This window comes from Zonotrichia albicollis, chromosome 10 (assembly GCF_047830755.1).
Source record: "Zonotrichia albicollis isolate bZonAlb1 chromosome 10, bZonAlb1.hap1, whole genome shotgun sequence".
Classification (NCBI taxonomy): domain Eukaryota; kingdom Metazoa; phylum Chordata; class Aves; order Passeriformes; family Passerellidae; genus Zonotrichia; species Zonotrichia albicollis.
Window position 1 is genome coordinate 2,427,383 of NC_133828.1, and position 20,656 is coordinate 2,448,038.

At 45.5% G+C, this 20,656-nt stretch overlaps 1 protein-coding gene across 2 annotated transcripts in view; it reads right to left on the minus strand.

Annotated features, from left to right (window-relative positions):
• Nucleotides 1-316: 316 nt before the first annotated feature.
• Nucleotides 317-20,656, minus strand: part of MBD5 (methyl-CpG binding domain protein 5) — a 150,414-nt gene continuing 130,074 nt past the window's right edge. For both annotated transcript variants that reach the window (XM_074547847.1, XM_074547846.1), the window contains 6 exons: nucleotides 18,720-19,703; nucleotides 16,867-17,099; nucleotides 13,828-14,988; nucleotides 8,812-8,885; nucleotides 4,578-4,653; nucleotides 317-1,002 (listed from right to left, as the gene is read on the minus strand). In XM_074547847.1, coding sequence (XP_074403948.1) covers nucleotides 931-1,002; nucleotides 4,578-4,653; nucleotides 8,812-8,885; nucleotides 13,828-14,988; nucleotides 16,867-17,099; nucleotides 18,720-19,703 — 2,600 coding nt within the window. In that variant the 3' untranslated portion in view covers nucleotides 317-930. The remainder of the gene's footprint in view (nucleotides 1,003-4,577; nucleotides 4,654-8,811; nucleotides 8,886-13,827; nucleotides 14,989-16,866; nucleotides 17,100-18,719; nucleotides 19,704-20,656) is intronic.

Sequence of the window (20,656 nt, forward strand, 5' to 3'; positions counted from 1 at the left end):
ACGTTAGGGGGAATCGACTCTTTAGTTCCTCAGGTGGCTCTGAAACTTCTCCTACAGAAATGGCTGACTAAAATAGTCCCTCTACTCTTTTTTTTTTTTTTTGTGATTTTTTTCATCAAATCTACAGCGTTCTACGTTCAAAGCTAAGTAAATAAAAACGCAACCGAGGGGTTGCAGCCTTGGAATTGTTAAATCAGAGCTGGGATCCCACATCCCGCTGGGAATCTGCGAGGCTGCGCTCTCCTAAAGGCCTCAACTGGAGTCCAGCACTTCCAGGCAAGGTTCGTTCCAAACAGACAGAGCAATGAACACTCAGTGGCGTGAAGTGGATGTCATAATTAAGGTATTACATAATCATGCCTTCTCTCTGCTGTTAAATACAAAAACAGCATCTTTTACATTATCATATAAAAGCATTTAGGCTGTATTTTTATTTATCACTTTACACTGGTAGTCTCTTGTATGTGTACTCAATAGAAACCAAAGAATTTTGTACACTATTTTTTGTACAATAAAAGATAAAGTGTGCATTAGGTACGCTTGTACATGACAATATTGTACAATATTTACAGTTCAGATATCACCATGAAATTCTGTATTATCTATATACACAATGAAAATTTCTCAGAAACATTTGGACTATTTCTTATAATCACAATTTTTTTTTTAGTATTATAGAAAAAAAAAAAAAAATTCAGTAAATCATCTGACATTGTTACTGCAACCTTTCACGATTTCTGATTGGCTTATCCAGCAACCTCTATCCCTCCTGAGCACCCCAAATGTGGAACCACTGCTCCTCGTGGTGCCCTGCCGTGGCAGCGAGCTCCCCGAAACACGGACAGAGCCAGCCGGGATCAATACCTACAGACACACTCATGTGCACGCTCACTGCGATAAGGACTGGACCAGTAACAAAGACATTCAATGTTATCTAGAGATCTTCCTCCTCTTGAGCTTTGGAGGCTTCACTTGTCTGTCTCCCTGCGGGATTTGGTGGACCTGGAAATGAGGACATGCACAAGTCAGCAAAGGAAGGGGCCAGAGGAGCCAGGGCTGTGGGAGGGAATGGCAGGAACCAGCCCTGGGTATTTCCCAGTGACACAGAATAAAGGGACATCAACAGCTCTGAGAGAGGAAAAGGCGATTCCATAACGGCATCCCAAACCCTGGGGAGAGGCAGCAGCTGCAGGGGCTGGGGAACAACCCCTAATCGGGACTGAAACCCCAAAATCAGGGACTGAAACCTTCAAATCAGGGACTGAAATCCCCAAATCAGGGAGTGAAATCCCCTAATCGGGGACTGAAACCCCAAAATCAGGGACTGAAACCCCCAAAATCAGGGACTGAAACCCCAAATCAGGGACTGAAACCCCAAAATCAGGGACTGAAATCCCCAAATCAGGGACTAAAACCTCCAAATCAAAGATTGAAACCCTCTAACTGGGGACTGAAATCACCAAATCAGGGACTGAAACCCCCAAAATCAGGGACTAAAACCTTCAAATCAGGGAGTGAAACCCCCAAATCAGGGACTGAAACCCCCTAACTGGGGACTGAAACCCCCAAATCAAGGACTGAAACCCCAAAATCAGGCACTGAAATCCCCTAATTGGGGACTGAAACTCCCAAATCAGGGACTGAAACCTCCAAAATCAGAGACTGAAACCCTCTAATCGCGGACTGAAAACCCCAAATCAGGGACTGAAACCTCCAAATCAGGGACTGAAACCCCCAAATCAGGGACTGAAACCCCCTAATTGGGGACTGAAACTCCAAAATCAAGGACTGAAACCCCCAAATCAAGGACTGAAACCCTCTAACTGGGGACTGAAATCACCAAATCAGGGACTGAAACCCCCAAAATCAGGGAGTGAAACCCCCAAATCAGGGACTGAAACCCCAAATCAAGGACTGAAACCCCCAAAATCAGCGAGTGAAACCCTCTAACTGGGGACTGAAATCCCCAAATCAGGCACTGAAACCCCCAAATCAGGAACTAAAACCTCCAAATCAGGGACTGAACCCCCAAAATCAGGGACTGAAACCTTCAAATCAGGGACTGAAACCCCAAATCAGGGACTAAAACCTCCAAAATCAGAGACTGAAACCCCCTAATTGGAGACTGAAACTCCAAAATCAAGGACTGAAACCCCCAAAATCAGGGACTGAAACCCCCAAAATCAGGCACTGAAATCCCCAAAATCAGGGACTTAAACCCCCAAATCAGGGACTGAAACCCCCAAATCAGGGACTGAAACACCCAAATCAGGCACTGAAATCCCCAAATCAGGGAGTGAAACCCCCAAATCAGGGACAGAAACCCCCAAAATCAGGGAATGAAATCCCCAAATCAGGGACTGAAATCCCCTAATTGGGGACTGAAACACCAAAATCAGGGACTGAAACACCCAAATCAAGGACTGAAACCCCAAAATCAGGGACTGAAACCCCAAAATCAGGGACTAAAACCTCCAAATCAAAGACTGAAACGCTCTAACTGGGGACTGAAATCACCAAATCAGACACTGAAACCCCAAAATCAGGGACTGAAACCCCAAAATCAGGGGCTGAAACCCCCAAATCAGGGAGTGAAACCCCCAAAACTGGGGACTGAAACCTTCAAATCAAGGACTGAAACCCCCAAAATCAGAGACTGAAACCTTCAAATCAGGGACTGAAACCCCCAAAATCAGGGACTGAAACCCCCAAAATCAGGGACTAAAACCTCCAAATCAGGGACTGAAAACCCCAAATTAGGGACTAAAACCTCCAAATCAGGGACTGAAACCCCAAATGAGGGACTGAAACCCCAAATCAAAGACTGAAACCCCCAAATCAAGGACTGAAAGCTTCCTGATAGGAGACTGATCCCAAACTGCAATAATGGCACACTTAGTGACAAACCTTCACACATTTCAGTGAGCAGTGATAAAAGGTGGGGAGAAAATGGTGAGAAAATGCTGGAAATGGGAAATTGGGGAAGCCCAGCTCAGGGCTGTTATTAAGCAATGAGGGATGTCCAGAAATTCTGTGTTTAAAAGGAAACATTCAATTTCCAGCTATGGTTGGATTGACAGCCCAAGTCTGGCATTGCTGGCTGCTCAGGGAGCAGCAGCAGGAGGTATATATATCAAAGAATTATTATATATAATATAATTATTAAAAAATTTATTAATTTTTAAAGTATTTCCTGTTGGGTGCCCAGAGCAGGCAGCTTTTGATATTCCTGGATTTATGGGTGGGAAGAGGTGGCAGCAGGATGGGGCAGCCCAAACACCCATCCCAAATTTATTTATTACAGACCAACAACTCCTGCTCTCCTTGTCCTTCCAAAGGAGGGAAACACAACAATGATGCTTTAAATCAAATCTCAGTTTGCTAAATTCAGTTTTAACAAAAGATCTGGTTGAGTTCTTACTTAAAAGATCCTCAATAATTTTTTAAATATTTCTTGTTGGGTGCCCAGAGCAGGCAGCTTTTGATATTCCTGGATTTATGGGTGGGAAAAGGTGGCAGCAGGATGGGCCAGCCCAAACACCCATCCCAAATTTATTGATTACAGATCAAAAATCACCTCCTGCTCTCCTTGTCCTTCCAAAGGAGGGAAACACAACAACGTTATTTTAAATCAAAGCTCTAATCTCAGTTTGTTAAATTCAGCTTTAAGAAAATTTGCTTGTGTTCTTACTTAAAAGCTACTCAATAATTTTTTAAATATTTCTTGTTGGGTCTGAAGTCAGCTCTAAGCCTTCAGTTCTTCAAATATATACATAAATATTTTTCCTTTTGTACCCCAGAAGCTCCAAAAGTGTTACTGTAAATTCCAAGCCTGCACATCTTCAGTCCTGAGCACTGAGTACCAGCAAAAAACCTTTTTCCCCCTGTGTTCAAACATTTTATAATTAATAATTTGAGTAATTAATGACCAAAGAGAAGATGTGGGAGGTTACATGTGCTGTGATAGATTTACTTTTTATTTTTAGGTGGGCTGCAATGAAATTACAGCCATGTTCTAGAAATATAAATGAGGATACTTTATAAACCAAACTTGTTATTGGAAAGATACAATAATTGTAATTAGTGTGGAAAAACCACTCTTGGGTATATTAGGAATATTCTTTTTTTTTTAACTTACCTTTCATGACAATATCTTTCATTTCTTATGGGGAAATTTGAATTCCAAGAGTTTTGCACTCAAAAGAAAGGTGCTTTCAAATGTGGTTTCTCTGCCCTGCTACTGCAGCTGAGAAGGAAATGAGTTTGATTTGGTGGCAGCAGCCAGAGGAGCCCCTGGAACAGGAACTCATCCCAGTATAATCAGGCTGGATGTGTAAATCTCTTTTGTCAAAAGCAATAAAATTTGCAATGCACCTAAAATCCTACAATTTCTCCCATTTTTCAGAACCATCAGATCTCTGTGAAGTTTTTAATGCAGGGGAAATATTGAAAATTCCTCGTTATTCCAGAAAATAAACCCAGGATTTGTTAGAAAGCCACGCAAAGCAAGCCTCCCTCCAATGGACACACATGCAGGAAGATGGAAAAGGAAAATATCCCAAGGAAAAGGAACTTACATTCCCAGACATTTTGTCTAGTTCACTCATGGCCTCGTGTATAGCAGCTTCTAAATGGTTATTTAGCTTTCCACTCCTGGGGAGAAAAGATGAAAGGCATCAGTAACTCTTAGGGACAGCAATAAAATGTGAGAAAAGTGAAAAACCAACGCAGGAATTCACTGGGGATGTGCTGACCCAGGCTGGGAGCACCAGGAGCGAGGTCAGAGCTGCACCAACATTATGGAAAGGAAAGGTTTGTGCTGGGATTACACAAGAAAAGTGAAATATCCTTCCAGCTTTCAATGAACTGCATTAATTCTCTCAAATATCCCATTTCACCCCACTGAGGGAGAGCTGGGGGGACGTTTCCTCCCTCCAGCCCCAATTGCCCCAGGTCAGGGGGCAGCCCCAGGCCCATCTCATTGCACAGGGACCATCCCGTGGGGTCTCCTTGTTCCTGAAGGAATTTCCCACTGGGACAGGTCCTGATGGAGAGGAGGAAACGGGAGGAGGAGGAGGAGGATGAGCAGGTGATGGAGGATGACAGGTCAGGAAGTTCTCATTGTTATCTTTCAGCCTTCTGTCTGGATCCTCTCTGTATTCTTTAGCACAGTTTAGGATAGCGTTCTGTTATATTCTATAGTATTATATTATACTATATAATATTATAGTATTATAGTATTATAATATTAATTATATAGTATATAGTATAGTATAGTATACTATAGTATACTATATATAGTATACTATATATATATATATAGTATACTATAGTATTATATATATATTATATACTATACTATACTATATAATATATTATATATATAATATAATACTATATTATATACTATATATATATTATATACTAAAATATTATAATACTATACTATATATATATATAGTATAGTATAGTATTATAATATTTAATTATAGTATTAAATATATATAAGTATATAGCATTATAGTATTATAAAATAATAAACATGGAGTCAGATTCACCATTCCTCCCTGCCATGGGGCGCCCCACAAGCACAGCAGGGCTGGGGAAGCTGAGCCATGGCCTCACACACTCCTTTAACAGGGAGAGACAGAATTCCCTCTCCCTGGACTTTCCTGGGGAAAGCAGGGAGACAGCTCAGAGAGAGAAAACAATTCTTATCTCTGTTTGCTGCTCCTGTTTGGCACATGGGGAATGTGTTATGGAGGTTGTTTACCAACAGGGATTTGTTAACTGGACTCTGGTGATGGTTGCTCAGATTGACGGACCAATTAAATCAAAGCTGTGTCACGAGTTTTTCTTTAGTATTAGTAGTATATATATATATATATATATATTAGTGTAGTATATTATATATTAGTATATATATATATATATGTAGTATATTATATATAGTATATATATATATATATATATTAGTATATATATATATTAGTGTAGTATATAGTGTAATACAGTATAGCTTAATGAAACAATTGTTCAGCCTTCTAAATCACAGAGTCAAAGCTCAATATTCCCATTTTGGGGTCAATAATGGCCTGGGGAGCAAAGCAGGGACGTGGCTCCAGCAGGAAAGGAAGGGCTGAGATGGAGCTGAGACACAAAGAATTCATGGAATCATCAACTCCATGAATTGTTGTGGAATGTGAACATTCACTTCAAGGGCCTGGAGACCAATCCTGCTCTGCTGACCCAACCCTGGGCCTGTGTGATGAGCACTCCACGTGCAGCCATTGTATTCAACACTAAATGTTTAAAAACCTGGATAAAAATCCAGTAATACATCACAAACCAGAGAGAAACCCATGAACTTTGCCAGATAAATCCACAGCAGGAATGGGGAAACCAGGAAATGTCCAGCAATGGACTCAAACTAGGAAGTAAGCTGAAATATGGAGACAAACCTCTGTAAAGCAGCAGTTTGTGTCAGCTTTAAGCACCTTAAATCTGCTCCTGCTGTCCTTGAGTCACTGATTTCACTTCAGGGACATGAATAAATAACTGGGAAGTCACCAGAAGCCCTCCTGAGCTCCCTTAACATCCAGGAAGGTATTTTGGGGATGATTGGACAAAACAGCCACCACTGTCTCAGTGGTACAAAAGTTCCTTCTCTTTGGCCCCGTGGGACGCAGAAATAAAAGCAAAGCTCACCCCTCAGAGGAGGGAAGAGAGGGAGTTATTCAATCCCTTTCAGCCTGAGGTCATTCAGAGCTGAGTTTAAATTCCCACAGGTTTAGGAATGTATTTTCCCTAGGACAGAAAACGAGCACCATCCCAGAACAAACCCAATCACAGCACAGTTCCTGCTCTGTCATCCTTCTAAAGATGTCCAGAGCGTTTTTTTCCCCCAAAATTCAATAATTTCCCTTTTTTTGTCCATCCTGATGCTTCTCGCCCCAATATTTGCTGCTTACAGATTTTCTGTGCTGGTGTTTGTCACTAAAAGGTGAAAGTTGGATAAAGCCCAGCAGCTGGCCCAGGTGTGAGCCAGAGCTCAGCCACAAATCCTGCAGCCCTTCCCAGCAATGGGATAAAGGGGATTTCTCAGAACAACCCTGAGAAGGAAGGAGGCCAGGGGTGGGTATAAAGTGTGGTTTGGACAGGAGAATTTTGACTTTTTAAAATGCATGAGGGGTGACTTTTGCTGCTGGAGCTCAGGAACGCCACCAGAAGCTCCCACATGGGGATATTTCACAGAGGTGCACTGGGAACACCTCAGATTCCAAAAAACCATGAGGAATGCCAAGGGATGGAGGCCCAGGAGGGCCCAGGGAAGGGAATGGGTGGGATTTGGTGGGGAGGTCACAAATCCTGCAGCCCTTCCCAGCAGTGGGATAAAGGGGATTTCTAGAATAAGCCTGGAGAAGGAAGAAGGCCAGGTGTGGGTATAAAGTGTGGTTTGGGCAAGATAATTTGATGGGATGACATTTTTGCTGCTGGAGCTCAGGAACGCCACCAGAAGCTCCCACATGGGGACATTTCACAGAGGTGCACTGGGAACACCTCAGATTCCAAAAAACCATGAGGAATGCCAAGGGATGAAGGCCCAGGAGGTCACAGAGAAGGGAATGGGTGGGATTTGGTGGGGAGGCCACAAATCCTGCAGCCCCTTCTCCGCAGTGGGATAAAGGGGATTCTCAGAACAACCCTGAAGAAGGAAGGAGGCCAAGTCTTGTTGGAAAGTGTGGTTTGGGCAGGATAATTGTGACGGGATGAGTTTTTGGGTGCTGGAGCTCAGGAACGCCACCAGAAGCTCCCACATGGGGATATTCCACAGAGATACACTGGGAACACCTCAGATTCCAAAAAAACATGAGGAATGGCAAGGGATGACGGCCCAGGAGGGCCCAGGGAAGGGAACGGGTGGGATCTGGGGGGAGGCCACAAATCCTGCAGCCCTTCCCAGCAGTGGGATAAATGGGATTTCTCAGAACAACTCTGGGGAAGGAAGGAAGCCAGGTGTGGGTATAAAGCGTGGTTTGGGCAGGACAATTCTGATGGGATGAGTTTTTGGGTGCTGGAGCTCAGGAACGCCACCAGAAGCTCCCACATGGGGACATTTCACAGAGATGCACTGGGAACAACTCAGATTCCAAAAAAACACAAGGAATGCCAAGGGATGAAGGCCCAGGAGGGCCTGGGGAAGGGAATGAGTGGGATTTGGTGGGGAGGCCACAAATCCTGCAGCCCTGCTCAGCAATGGGATAAAGGGGATTTCTCAGAACAACTCTGGGGAAGGAAGGAGGCCAGGTGTGGGTATAAAGTGTGGTTTGGGCAGGATAATTTGATGGGATGACATTTTTGCTGCTGGAGCTCAGGAACGTCACCAGAAGCTCCCACATGGGGATATTCCACAGAGATGCACTGGGAACTCCTCAGATTCCAAAAAAACCATGAGGAATGGCAAGGGATGAAGGCCCAGGAGGGCCCGGGGAAGGGAATGGGTGGGATTTGGTGGGGAGGCCACAAATCCTGCAGCCCTTCCCAGCAATGGGATAAAGGGGATTTCTAGAATAAGCCTGGGGAAGGAAGGAGGCCAGGTGTGGGTATAAAATGTGGTTTGGGCAGGATAATTCTGACGGGATGAGTTTTTGGGTGCTGGAGCTCAGGAACGCCACCAGAAGCTCCCAAAGGGATATTCCACAGAGATGCACTGGAAACACCTCAGATTCCAAAAAACCATGAGGAATGCCAAGGGATGATGGCCCAGGGAAGGGAATGGGTGGGATTTGGGGGGAGGCAGGATGGACTCACTTCCTGTTCCTTTTCCTGGCGCGGCTGAACGCCTCCAGCCCCTCCGTTAGTGTCTTCAGCTTCTCGGGCTCCACCTGGGCAAGGACGGACACCAAACCCCGTTAGAGGAGCAGCAAATCCCCTTTTCCTGCCCTGCCAGCCCAGGGGCAGCAACAGCCACACCTGGGGCTGCCCTCCCCTCCCACACTCATCCATCACTGGGATTTCTCACAGCGGCAACAGAAACACAAATCTGGGACATTTATGGCACAAAACTGAGGAGAATCTTTTAAAGACCTTTCCTGGCGGTGCTGGTGGAGTGTCCCACTCATGGATTTTACACCTGGAATTCTGAGTGCCTGGGAATGATGGTCCCATTGTGTTCCCATCAGCTCCTGGTGAGGAATTCCAGGTCCCTGCTCAACTCATGGCACGGCCAAATCCATCCCCATTCCAGAAGGAAATCCTTCTTTGCCTTCCTAATCCAGGAATCTTCACCAGAGCTGTATTTGTTTGTCTTAAAATCAGTTCTTTTAATTATTTTGTATTTTTTTTTTTTACTGATCAAGGATGAATTTAATTACTGATCAGGAATTTAAATCTTGAATATTTTAAATTGAAGCAGTTTCAACCACGGTGTGGGCACCACTCAGTCCCAGTGTAAACAATACAAGCAGAAAATTAATCATAACATCTCTGTAATTTCAGCATTTCCATCTCAAAACATGAAGCCACATCTCTCTGTTATTTTGATCTGGCTCACTCATTCCTGCTGGTAAAAACAACAAAATCAGATATTTAGGACACATCAACCTAAAGAAATTGTTCAGTTCTTGTTTCTTTGCTACATCTTACTTGACATTTTACATAAATACAAAAGTATTGAGTGTGTGCCTATACACAACCTGGAAATGAAGTGGGAATGCAAATTCCCTCCAAATTCAGCCTTCCAATTCCTAAATAATTTATATTCACCACAGATCTGATGTGTGGACACGACAAGGTGGAGGTAATGAGTGAGCAGTTGCCAAAATCTCTCCAAATAAGGCCCAAATTTACACGTTCAGACCAGATTTCCATGTCTTGAAGTCACACCCGTGCTAAAGAAATTGGGAATGTGCTGATCCAGGCACTTCCAGGAGTCATTAATGGGGAAAGCTGCACTGGGTGAGCTGAGATTTCAATTTTCATGAAATAAATTCAATTATGCCACAAATGGCAGCATTTTTCCCTTAAAACCTGCTCACTTTTAATGCAAATATTTCCAATAACTCCTCCCTTCACTGGAGAACACAAATTCAGAAGAAATTGAGAACCTCGGGAGCTTTTCTAAGGACAAACATGAGAGAAAAGGAATTATCCCTATCCATGACAGAAATGTGGAACAAACACATAAGGAACAAACTGCCAAGGGCTGCCAGGAGAGAAATTGCAAAGTTCCATGTAAATAATGTTATCAAGAATTAACATCATGTTTGGGAAACAAATGACCTCTTAAAGTAACAAAAAATCTTCATTATTGGCATTTTGTAATGGCTATACATTAAAAAACACTTGGGTTTTTTGGGAAGAAGTATCAAAATGCTACAAAACAGGGTATGGAAAGCAACTCCAACAGAAATAACAATTAATAATCATCAATATCAACATCAGATCACACACAGATGGGAGGAATCCTCCCTAATTTAACTGCAGCACCAGAAAAGCCCAGTTTAACCACAGCCCAGTTTAACCAGTCCAGTTTAACCAGTCCAGTTTAACCAGCCCAGTTAAATCAGTCCAGTTTAACCAGCCCAGTTTAGCCAGCCCAGTTTAACCAGTCCAGTTTAATCAGCCCAGTTTAACCATTCCAGTTTAACCAGCCCAGTTTAACCAGTCCAGTTTAATCTGCCCAGTTTAACCAGCCCAGTTTAACCATTCCAGTTTAACCAGCCCAGTTTAACCACAGCCCAGTTTAACCAGCCCAGTTAAATCAGCCCGGTTTAATCACTCCACTTTAACCAGCCCAGTTTAGCCAGCCCAGTTTAACCTGCCCAGTTTAACCAGTCCAGTTTAATCACTCCAGTTTAACCATTCCAGTTTAGCCAGTCCAGTTTACCCAACCCAGTTTAACCAGTCCAGTTTAACCAGCTCAGTTTAACCAGCCCAGTTTAACCATTCCAGTTTAACCATTCCAGTTTAACCAGTCCAGTTTAACCAGCCCAGTTAAATCAGCCCGGTTTAATCACTCCACTTTAACCAGCCCAGTTTAGCCAGCCCAGTTTAACCTGCCCAGTTTAACCAGTCCAGTTTAATCACTCCAGTTTAACCATTCCAGTTTAGCCAGTCCAGTTTACCCAACCCAGTTTAACCAGTCCAGTTTAACCAGCTCAGTTTAACCAGCCCAGTTTAACCACAGCCCAGTTTAACCATTCCAGTTTAACCAGTCCAGTTTAATCTGCCCAGTTTAACCATTCCAGTTTAGCCAGCCCAGTTTAGCCAGCCCAGTTTAACCATTCCAGTTTAACCAGCCCAGTTTAACCAGTCCAGTTTAATCTGCCCAGTTTAACCATTCCAGTTTAACCATTCCAGTTTAATCTGTCCAGTTTAACCATTCCAGTTTACCCAGCCCAGTTTAACCAGTCCAGTTTAACCAGTCCAGTTTAACCAGCCCAGTTAAATCAGTCCAGTTTAACCATTCCAGTTTAGCCAGCCCTGTTTAACCATTCCAGTTTAACCACTCCAGTTTAACCAGCCCAGTTTAATCAGCCCAGTTTAACCAGCCCAGTTTAATCACTCCAGTTTAACCAGCCCAGTTTAATCACTCCAGTTTAACCATTCCAGTTTACCCAGCCCAGTTTACCCAGCCCAGTTTAGCCAGACCAGTTTAACCAGCCCAGTTTAACCAGCCCAGTTTAGCCAGCCCAGTTTAACCACTCCAGTTTAACCATTCCAGTTTAACCAGCCCAGTTTAACCATTCCAGTTTAGCCAGCCCTGTTTAACCATTCCAGTTCAACCAGCTCAGTTTAATCAGCCCAGTTTAACCAGCCCAGTTTAACCCTGGAAAGTCACACTGAGTCAGGATTTGCCCTGGTAAAATTCACCATGAAAAGCTCCCACAAAACCTTTGATTGCTCTGGTCCTGTTTAGGTGATGAGGAATAACCAAGGTGGGTAATAATCAAATTAATTGCTTAATGAGCTACAACTCCTCTGGTTTGGGATTACACTCAGGCTTGCTCTTTTGCTTCCCAGAAATTTCTGCTGTTTTTCCTTGGGCTCCTCTAATTTCCAGCAGCCAAAATCCAAGGAAAGGAAGTGCAAAATTCCTCTTTTTCCTGTCTGGATCCCCCAGACAGATCCATTATCCCATTAAACACCTGAATGCCCAAAGTCTTTTAAATGGAAACAAAAAATCAAATTATAATAATCTAAAGAGAAGAGAATGTACAAATCCCAACAGCAAATTAATGTAACACAGGAGGGTCACATTTGGTTACACAAAGACTTTAAAGATGTTTTCAGGAAGCTCCAGAGGAAAAGGAATTTTCCCAAGTGCTGCAGGTCTCTCCCACCATGGGCTGGTCAAGAATTCCTGAAGAACATTTGGTTTTCAAGGCGCTTTTTTGTGGCTTCCAAGGTGTTTCTTTGTGGTTTTCCAGGTGATTCCTTCTGGTCTGGTGTGGGTTATTCCCTGTATCCCACCTTCCACCCTCAGCTCCTGCCCTTTGGAATTCACATTTCCACCACATTTCCACTGTTCACCCCACACTTCTTGATGAAGGAATTCAACACATTTCTTCCATATTTAAATTTAAAATGATTAATTCAAGGTGACCTGATGCCAGAGGTGATCCATGATGTGGGAATTCCTCGTGGACTGGTCTCCACCTTGCTGTGAGCATTCCAAGGATTCCCTGGTTTTGTGTTCAGTATCCAGTAAAATGGGATTTAACACCCCACAATTCCCACAGAAACCCCAGCACAGCAAAGGTTTGCACAGAACCAACAGATTAGGGAGGAAACATGAAATTGCTCAGGAATGCAGGTAAGAAAATTCCCTCTTTACACAAGTAAACCTTTCATTTCCATGAAACGTTCACAGAGATTTGGACACACCAATTCTGTTCATCCATCACAGCACACTGGGAATGGGAATGTTGTTCCTGTGCTCCTGACTCAGACAGGGATATTGAACACGGAATTCTTGCAGTTTTGTTTCATCCCTGAAAGTTTGTGATCCTCCAGTTCCTAACCTGATTGTAGCATCTGCTCCTGGCTGAATTTTGGGGAAAGAACACTGGTTTAACCCAATTTCCTCAGTTTTAAGTGATCTGATTTCTTTGTGTCACTGACAAACCCCTATTTCCTTAAATCTCCACTTTCTGCTTATGCACTTTAAAAACTTTTAATATTTATAGGTGGAAGACATGCAGCATTTTGTAAGAACTACAAAGATAAAACGTTACAGAAGCAGTGGAGACCAGATTTGGGAGAATTTTTCATAATAAAATTACCAATAACTCCTTGATAACTGCATTTCCTGTATATTCCCCAACAAGCACATGATTTGTTAACACAAAAGGAGAATTTTACTATGAAAGACCAAATTGGAACACTTTCCTTATTACTAAATGATGATCAAAACCTCCTTTAGAGCTGGAAATGTGTGTGCATTTCCTGTGAGAAGTGTGTGTCAATCAGCAAGATTTCACTCATTAAGGATTCCTCAATCTGATGAGGCCACTTCTGCTTTTTGCAGCCTCAGCACTTCCAGGTATTTCTGTATCAGATGCTTTGGGCACAGCCAGGAATTTGTCTGAACACACCACGTAAGTGAGAACCCCTTCTTGTTAACACCAAGAAACCACTTAGCAAAGCCCAAACCTAACCTGTCTCGTGGCCCTGGCAGGAAATGAAGGGGAAATTCAGCTCTACAAGCTACAGCTAGGAAAAAAAAGCCATTAAAAGAGACAAAATAAAGACAAAATTTTGATTTGTGTGCTGGCGGGGAGGGAGAGAGAGATGTGCATAGAGGCATAAATATACTAAATATACCTTCCCCTCCTCAGCGTTCTGTTGGCATGAATTGTGAACCTCTTCCTCTCTGCCAAGTTTGCCAGGCCAGGAGGTGAGTCCTTTGATCTGGCCCCAGACCAAGTCGCCCACGTTAAACGTCCTGGGCCTGTAGTGGATGAGCTCGTGGGACGAGGGCGACTCGGGGTTCCGCAGCTCCTCCTCGCTGCTGATGCTCTTAGCATCCGAGGGGCTGGGCACGCACCCGTTAATGCTTTTGGCATTAAAATCTCCATTGTAATGGATGTAGTCTTTCACTAAGGAACTCTCCAAGCTATTGGAGGAGCTGGGGGATTGCTCTTCCAGGATCAGGTCTTGTTTGGAAGCGTTGAGCAATTCCCCGAAGGCCCTGTTGGGCTGCGGGCGGTTCCCGTTGATGTGTGCACATCGTTCCACAGTGTTCTCCAGCCTTTCCTTGAAGCTCATCATAGTTCTTTTGTAATTGTTATACCTGAAATTCTCCTCCAGCGCCTTCTCGCTCTGACAGTTCCGCGGCGCCAGCAGGGCCTGGTGCTGCTCCCCCTGCAGCAGCGCCGAGGCGTTGTTGGGCCTCTCGTGGCACGGGCTGCCGTGGACGTGGCCCGAGTGCTGCTCCAGGAACTCCTCGCATTTCCACCTGCCCATCTCCCCCCCGGGGCTCTGCTCCCCTTCCCACTGCTTTTTGGGCGTTTTGTAATACTCGTAGCCGTCCCCCTCGCCGGGGCCGCCCTTGCCGTGCTCGGCCGCGTTCTTGGGGCCCCGCGCGCCGCGGCCGCCCCGGGCGCGCCCCTCGTGCACGGCCCCGCACAGGTTCAGGTTCAGGGGGTCCCCGATGGAGGCTGTGAAGGCACTCATGGCACTCAGGGCGGGGATGGGGCTCGGCTGCGCGGCGCTGGAGCCGGCCGTGGTGATCACCACCGGCACGCCCTTGCTGGCCGCGTCCACCACCGCCTTGTAGATGGCGTCCACCGAGGCGTCGCCCGCGGCGCTGCCGGGGGCGTCCTTGGCCTGCGGGCCCAGGGAGGGGTCAGGTCTCTGCTGCAGCTCGCAGGGGGGCTCCTGGAAGGGAGGAAGGAGAGCGTTGGAGCTCTCGGGAAGCGGCGCCATGCCCATCTGGCTGATCATCCTTTTGTTGAGGACGGCGGCGTCTTCCTGCATCCTCACCTGGGGAAAGGAGAGACAGCGTGGGAATGGATGCTGGAACTCCAGCTGGATTTCAGCAGATAAACTCTGTGCTCATTCACTACAGCACATTTCCTTTTGTTATACACCAGGTACAAACTGAACAAGGTAGAGAGAGAATTAAAAGCCTGTTTAGAGGAAAACAAAGCCACTGTGTCAGGCTTTGTGTCAGCAGGCTCCTGTTCTCTCACAAGCCCTAAACACCAGGGTCAGAATTCCTGATACAGAGACACAGGATGGTTTGGGTGGGAAAGGACCTCAAACCCACCCAGTGCCACCGCCTACCACAGGCAGGGACACTTTACACTATTCCAAGCTGCTCCAAGCCCTCTCCAACCTGGCTGTGGACATTCCAGGGGTGCAGCAGCAGCCACAGCTTCTCTGGGCACCCTGTGCCAGGGCCTGCCCCCCACCAGCCAGGAATTCCTTCCCAATATTCCACCTCAATCTCCCCTCTGGCAGTGTGAACCCATCCTGATCCATCCCTCCTTGTCCTGTGCCTCCAGTCCCTCTCCAGCCTCCCCACAGCCCCTCCAGCCACTGGAGGATGCTCTGATGCCTCCCTGAACCTTTTCTTCTCCAGCTGATCCAATCCAATCACAGCCAGGTGGGCTCTGTGCATCTCCAGAGGAGCAGAGACCTCAACAACAAAACCTCTGAGTTCTGCTCTCAGCTCCTCTTCCCTCCTTCCCAGACCCCAGCATTGCCTCTGTCCCTGTGTGCTCCTCAGGGAATTCCTGAATTTCTCCACAATCCTATTTTCCCCTTTGCTCTGTGCCTTTCCCATGGCATCCCCAGTCCCCAATATCCCACACCTCTGTGCTCTAAGCTGGGAGAAATGGACTTATAAATAATTTTTAAAATTTGACAGAAAGTTTATATAGTTTTGTATATTTGTATGTGAATATTGAGATAAGGTGTGTTGGTTTAAGAAGATCATTATCTGTGGAATAGAGATGATATTGCTGGGAAAAAGATTGAATTAGAAATAAGTTTTAATATATGGTTTTGTAAAAAGATTCTATATTTTAGAGAATTAGAATTCTGAAAGATGTACTGTAGTAAGATTATGTGGGAAAAGAACATGATTAGTGTTAGAAATAATAGTAATATTGTGTAGTAAAAGTGAATAAGTTAAAAAATATTTATAAAGTATTGTAACTAAGAAATAAGTTGGTTTCTAATAGAATAGTGTTGAGTTTTATATTTATTATGTTTATTATTTATTGAGAGTAATAATGGAATAAAATATTTTAAAAGATTTTAAAAATAAAACGAAGAAAACCAAGCCACAGCAAACTGGCACCTCCAGATTCAACCACCTGAGCTTTTCCTACTCCTTGTCACATCCACAGGCAGGGAACACAATGTCAACAAGAGCACTCAAAAAAACCCTGCAAGAACCACAGGGAAAATATTCCAAAAGCCCTTTAACTACTTACTGTGACTATGTCTACAACTGGAAATGTGACACAAAAAATTACTGGGCTAAAGCCACCAGAATTCCTACAAGAGAGGATCATTTTTATGGGATGGAAAAGAGTTTTGTTAAAATTCTGTAGTGATTGTCAGCATATAGAGGAATTTTTTTTCAATACATGCAGCATAACTCTTCCCAAAGCAACTAAACCCAATTCCTAAGGAGAAAGGGATGAAATTTCAATAACAAATGTTCCTGATTTGCAAAATCCATCAGCTACTGAAAGGATATATTGTACGTAAGAAATGTATTTACATTCATGTAATTATATAAATGCTATTATCTTAATCAGCAAAGAAACCCCAAACTCTGGACGATGGAATTTTACACCCTGAGAGCTGCACACTCGCTTGAAATATTGATTTATTTTTGCTTTCTACCTGGAAATTCTGGAACAGACACGCCATGGGGTTTGGGTTGTTGGCTGGGCCAGGGATTTGGGGCTGGCCCTGAAAGCCCTGCACGCTCTGGTAGCCCTGGAGAAGGTGCTGCTGCTGCTGCTGCTGCTGCTGCTGCTGATTATTTGCAGGAAACATCTGATTGTTGCTGAGGAGTGACTGGAGATGGCTGAGCTGATGGTTGTTCAGAGTAGTGTTCAGAGATGACATTTCCCCTGCAAGGCAAGCACAGGCAAACAGCCCTCAGCAATTCCTGTGCTCCAAAAAACCTCTGGGAAACAACCCTGCTCCCTCCATCCCCTGGGCACGGGGCTCTGCTGCTTTTAAATTAGCCAATATTGGGTCTTTTGTGTCACCTCTGCTGATTCCTGGGACAGCAGGGATGGCAGGAGGAGATTCTGTGGAATTCCAGGCCTTGGAATCTCAGTGAAACACTGCTGGGGTGGTGAGGGGATGAGGAGGGGAGAGGGAGAGAATGACACAAACATTTAAACTCCAAACAAAATGAGTTTTTCACCAGCTGTGAAGGAGAAAAGGCTTGTTTAGCTCAGCCATGTCACACAACACTCTAAACAACAAGCTTTTACATTCTAGAGTCAAAGCTGAATTAACATTTTTATTACACAAGAATTTCACTTTACGTGAACATTTTACCTCTTAAAAAAAACCCCCACACTGTTGAACCTGACTTTATGAAATAACAAAGCTTAAAATACATAAATTTTCTGGTTGTTTCTTTTCTAAAATTAAAATCTCGTGTTTTCCATAAAATTCCCATTTGAAAAGTCACTGTTAGATGCATTTTGTATGGAAAATGCCAAGTGGGTTGAGTTCTCTGTAGCTGTTTAGGTCAGCGTGAGGCTTTATTTAATTATTATTTAATTCCCACCAGGAGTACATTACAAACAGAGGAGTACCTACTCTATTATATGTTTTTGGTAAAAATAACTGAAAAATCATCACCCAGGAGGGAAAAACTTTGTATTTAAGGGGTTTTTCATCACTTGCTTTGGGATGTTGGTTGTTTGCCATCTCCAGCACAGCTACTCCTGCTGCCACAGGCACTCCCAGCTCACCCAGGGATGCTCCTCAGCTGCCACTCCTTGAACAATGAAACAAATCCAGTTGCTCACACAACTTTCAGGTGGATTTAGTAGGTTTAGGTGCCGGAATTAATAATTTCCAAGATCAATATTAAACATTAGGGAACGAAAGCAGAACACGATTTTAATTTCTTACAAGAATGATTGCTCAACGAACAAGCTCCAACAACACCAAGAAAAAAAGAAAAGAAGATAGAACCAGAATCTGAAATTCTGAATCTGAAAATATTGTGTCCAGTTCCTCTCAGTTTGGGAAGGATTTTGGAATGCTGGAGTGTGTCCAGAGAAGGCAACAAGGCTGGAGAGGGAACACAAACCCCGTGAGGAGCCCCTGAGGGAGCTGGGGGTGCTCAGCCTGCAGAAAAGGAGACTCAGGGGTGCCCCCATCACTCTGCAGCTCCTGAAAGGGGCCTGTGCTCAGCTGGGGCTGGGCTCTGTCTGCAGGAACTGGAGAACCAGAGCACACAGCCTCAAGGGAAATTTAGGTTGGATATCAGGAAAAAGTGATAAAGTTCTGGAATGGATAAAGTTCTAAAGTTCTGCCTGGGTCGGTGGTGGAGTCGCCATCCCTGGGTGTGTTTAACAGAGCCTGGATGTGGCACTGGGTGCCAGGGCTGAGCTGAGCTGTTGGGGCTGGGTTGGACTCCATGACCATGAAGGTCTCTCCCAGCCCGGTGAATCCTCCCTCCCCAAACCCGCTGAGCTGCGATGTCTCCCCCAGGCTGCACTCACCCAGCAGGCCGGTGCCCAGCAGAGGGTTCAGGAGCTGCGGCACCACGGAGCTGTTGCTGACCTTGGCGGGCCCGGCTGCTCCACCGGAGATGTTGAGCAGCGTTTCTGCCATGGACACCACGGCCGTGCCCCCGCCCAGCGCCGACACCGACAGCGCCGCCACCGCCGCCGACGTGGTGCTGGTGGTGGCGGTGGTGGCCTGCGAGGAGGTGGCAATGGCCACCTCGGGGTGGGCCCCCGAGCTCAGCACGCCCCCCACCAGCTGCGGGTTGAGGGCCATGAGCGCCGGGGCGCCGGGGGCGGCGGGCAGCAGCAGCGGGTTGGCGGCGGCGGGCTCGGGGAAGCCGGGGATGGGGTTGGGCAGCAGGGGCTCCACACGGCCGGGCTCGGGCAGCGGCTCGGGGGGCGCGGGGCCGCTCTGCTGCTGCTGCTGCTGCTGCTGCTGCTGCTGGAGCAGCTCCGAGATGGAGACGTTGAAGGATGGCACGGGGAGCATGGCGGCCGCCTGCGCCTGGTTCTGGAGCAGCGCCGCCAGCAGCTGGAAGTGCACGGGCTGCAGGACCTGCCCGTCCACGTCGCCGGAGAGGAACGCTAAAGCAGCATTGACGTTCGGGTTCAGGAAACCCAACGGGTTGAGGTTCACCTCAGACTTGCCTTCTCCTGCTGAAGGCTGGAGGATGTTCAGGAGGTTCTGGTTCAGGAGATGTTGCTGATTCACCGGCAGAGAGAGAGGCAGGGAGTTGAGGAGGTTCTGGTTCAGAGGATGCGGCAGATTGTTGTTTGAGGAGCTGTTCTGCGGGAAGTGGAGCGAGTGTTCGTGGCCGGCGAAGGGGAACTCGCCCCCCATGGGCAGCTGGCCCTGCTGCAGAGGGGTCCCAGCTGCGGTGGTGACAATGACACCGTCCTGGAGCACTGACGTGGTCTTGGTGATGGCAGCTTGGCTGGCCCCGGCGATGGCGATCGATGACGACGGGCCCAAACCCCCTGCAACGGGAAGAGCAGCAATGTCAGCGGGGTGCTGTGCTGGGGACAGCCCAGGGCTCACAGCACCACAATCACCCCAACCAGCCATGGGAAAAGGGGCTGGGGGATCCAAACTGGAGCACTGGAAAAACAGGAATGGATCTGCCATGAGACGCTCCAGCCGCCCTGTGCCATGCCCCATTGGAGATTATGGCGCTGTGCACCTGTACTTCCCTCAAAGTTCTTGGAGAGGGGCTTTTAACAGCATTCATTCACATATAATCACAGATTTTCACATATAATCACAGATTTTCACACAAAATCACAGACTTTTCACATAAAATCACAGATTTTTCAGCATAAACCCCAAACCAGCCATGCCTTAACAGAGTTAGTCACGGACCAGGCCGGAATCAACCAGCAGGAAGAAGGATCACAGGAATGATGTTGGTGAAACACTGAGTCCATGATCCACTTCCTGTTTTAATTCATTCACGGGGTTTTGGACTTTGGATAATTATTTAAGACATTGTTACTGAATTTAAAAAATACATGGTATGATGAGACTGTTCCAGGTCAGCAGGAATTCACAATTTGTAAAGGAAAAATATAAACTGGGGTGGTGTAAAGTCCATCACTTGGGATGAAAAGAAAGGGCAAAATTTACCATGAGAAGGCTACAAAGAAAGTAAAAATGTTTATTTGGATATCTCTATACCCCTTTAGCAAAGCTGAAATATAAATTATTATTATTATTTTTTTACTTGAGGCAGTTTTGAATTGACAGTGGTCACTCATTTAGCTCTTAGGATGAGAGAATGAAAGGCATCAATGGCCACAAAATATCAATTCCCATTTTTTGGAACAAATAGGCTTTAAAAAGGGATTTTGCCAGCACACTCAACTGATAAGAACTGAGCCAAACCTTTACAACATTTTAAACTAAAATTACTATTTTTAAAGTGCTGTAATGT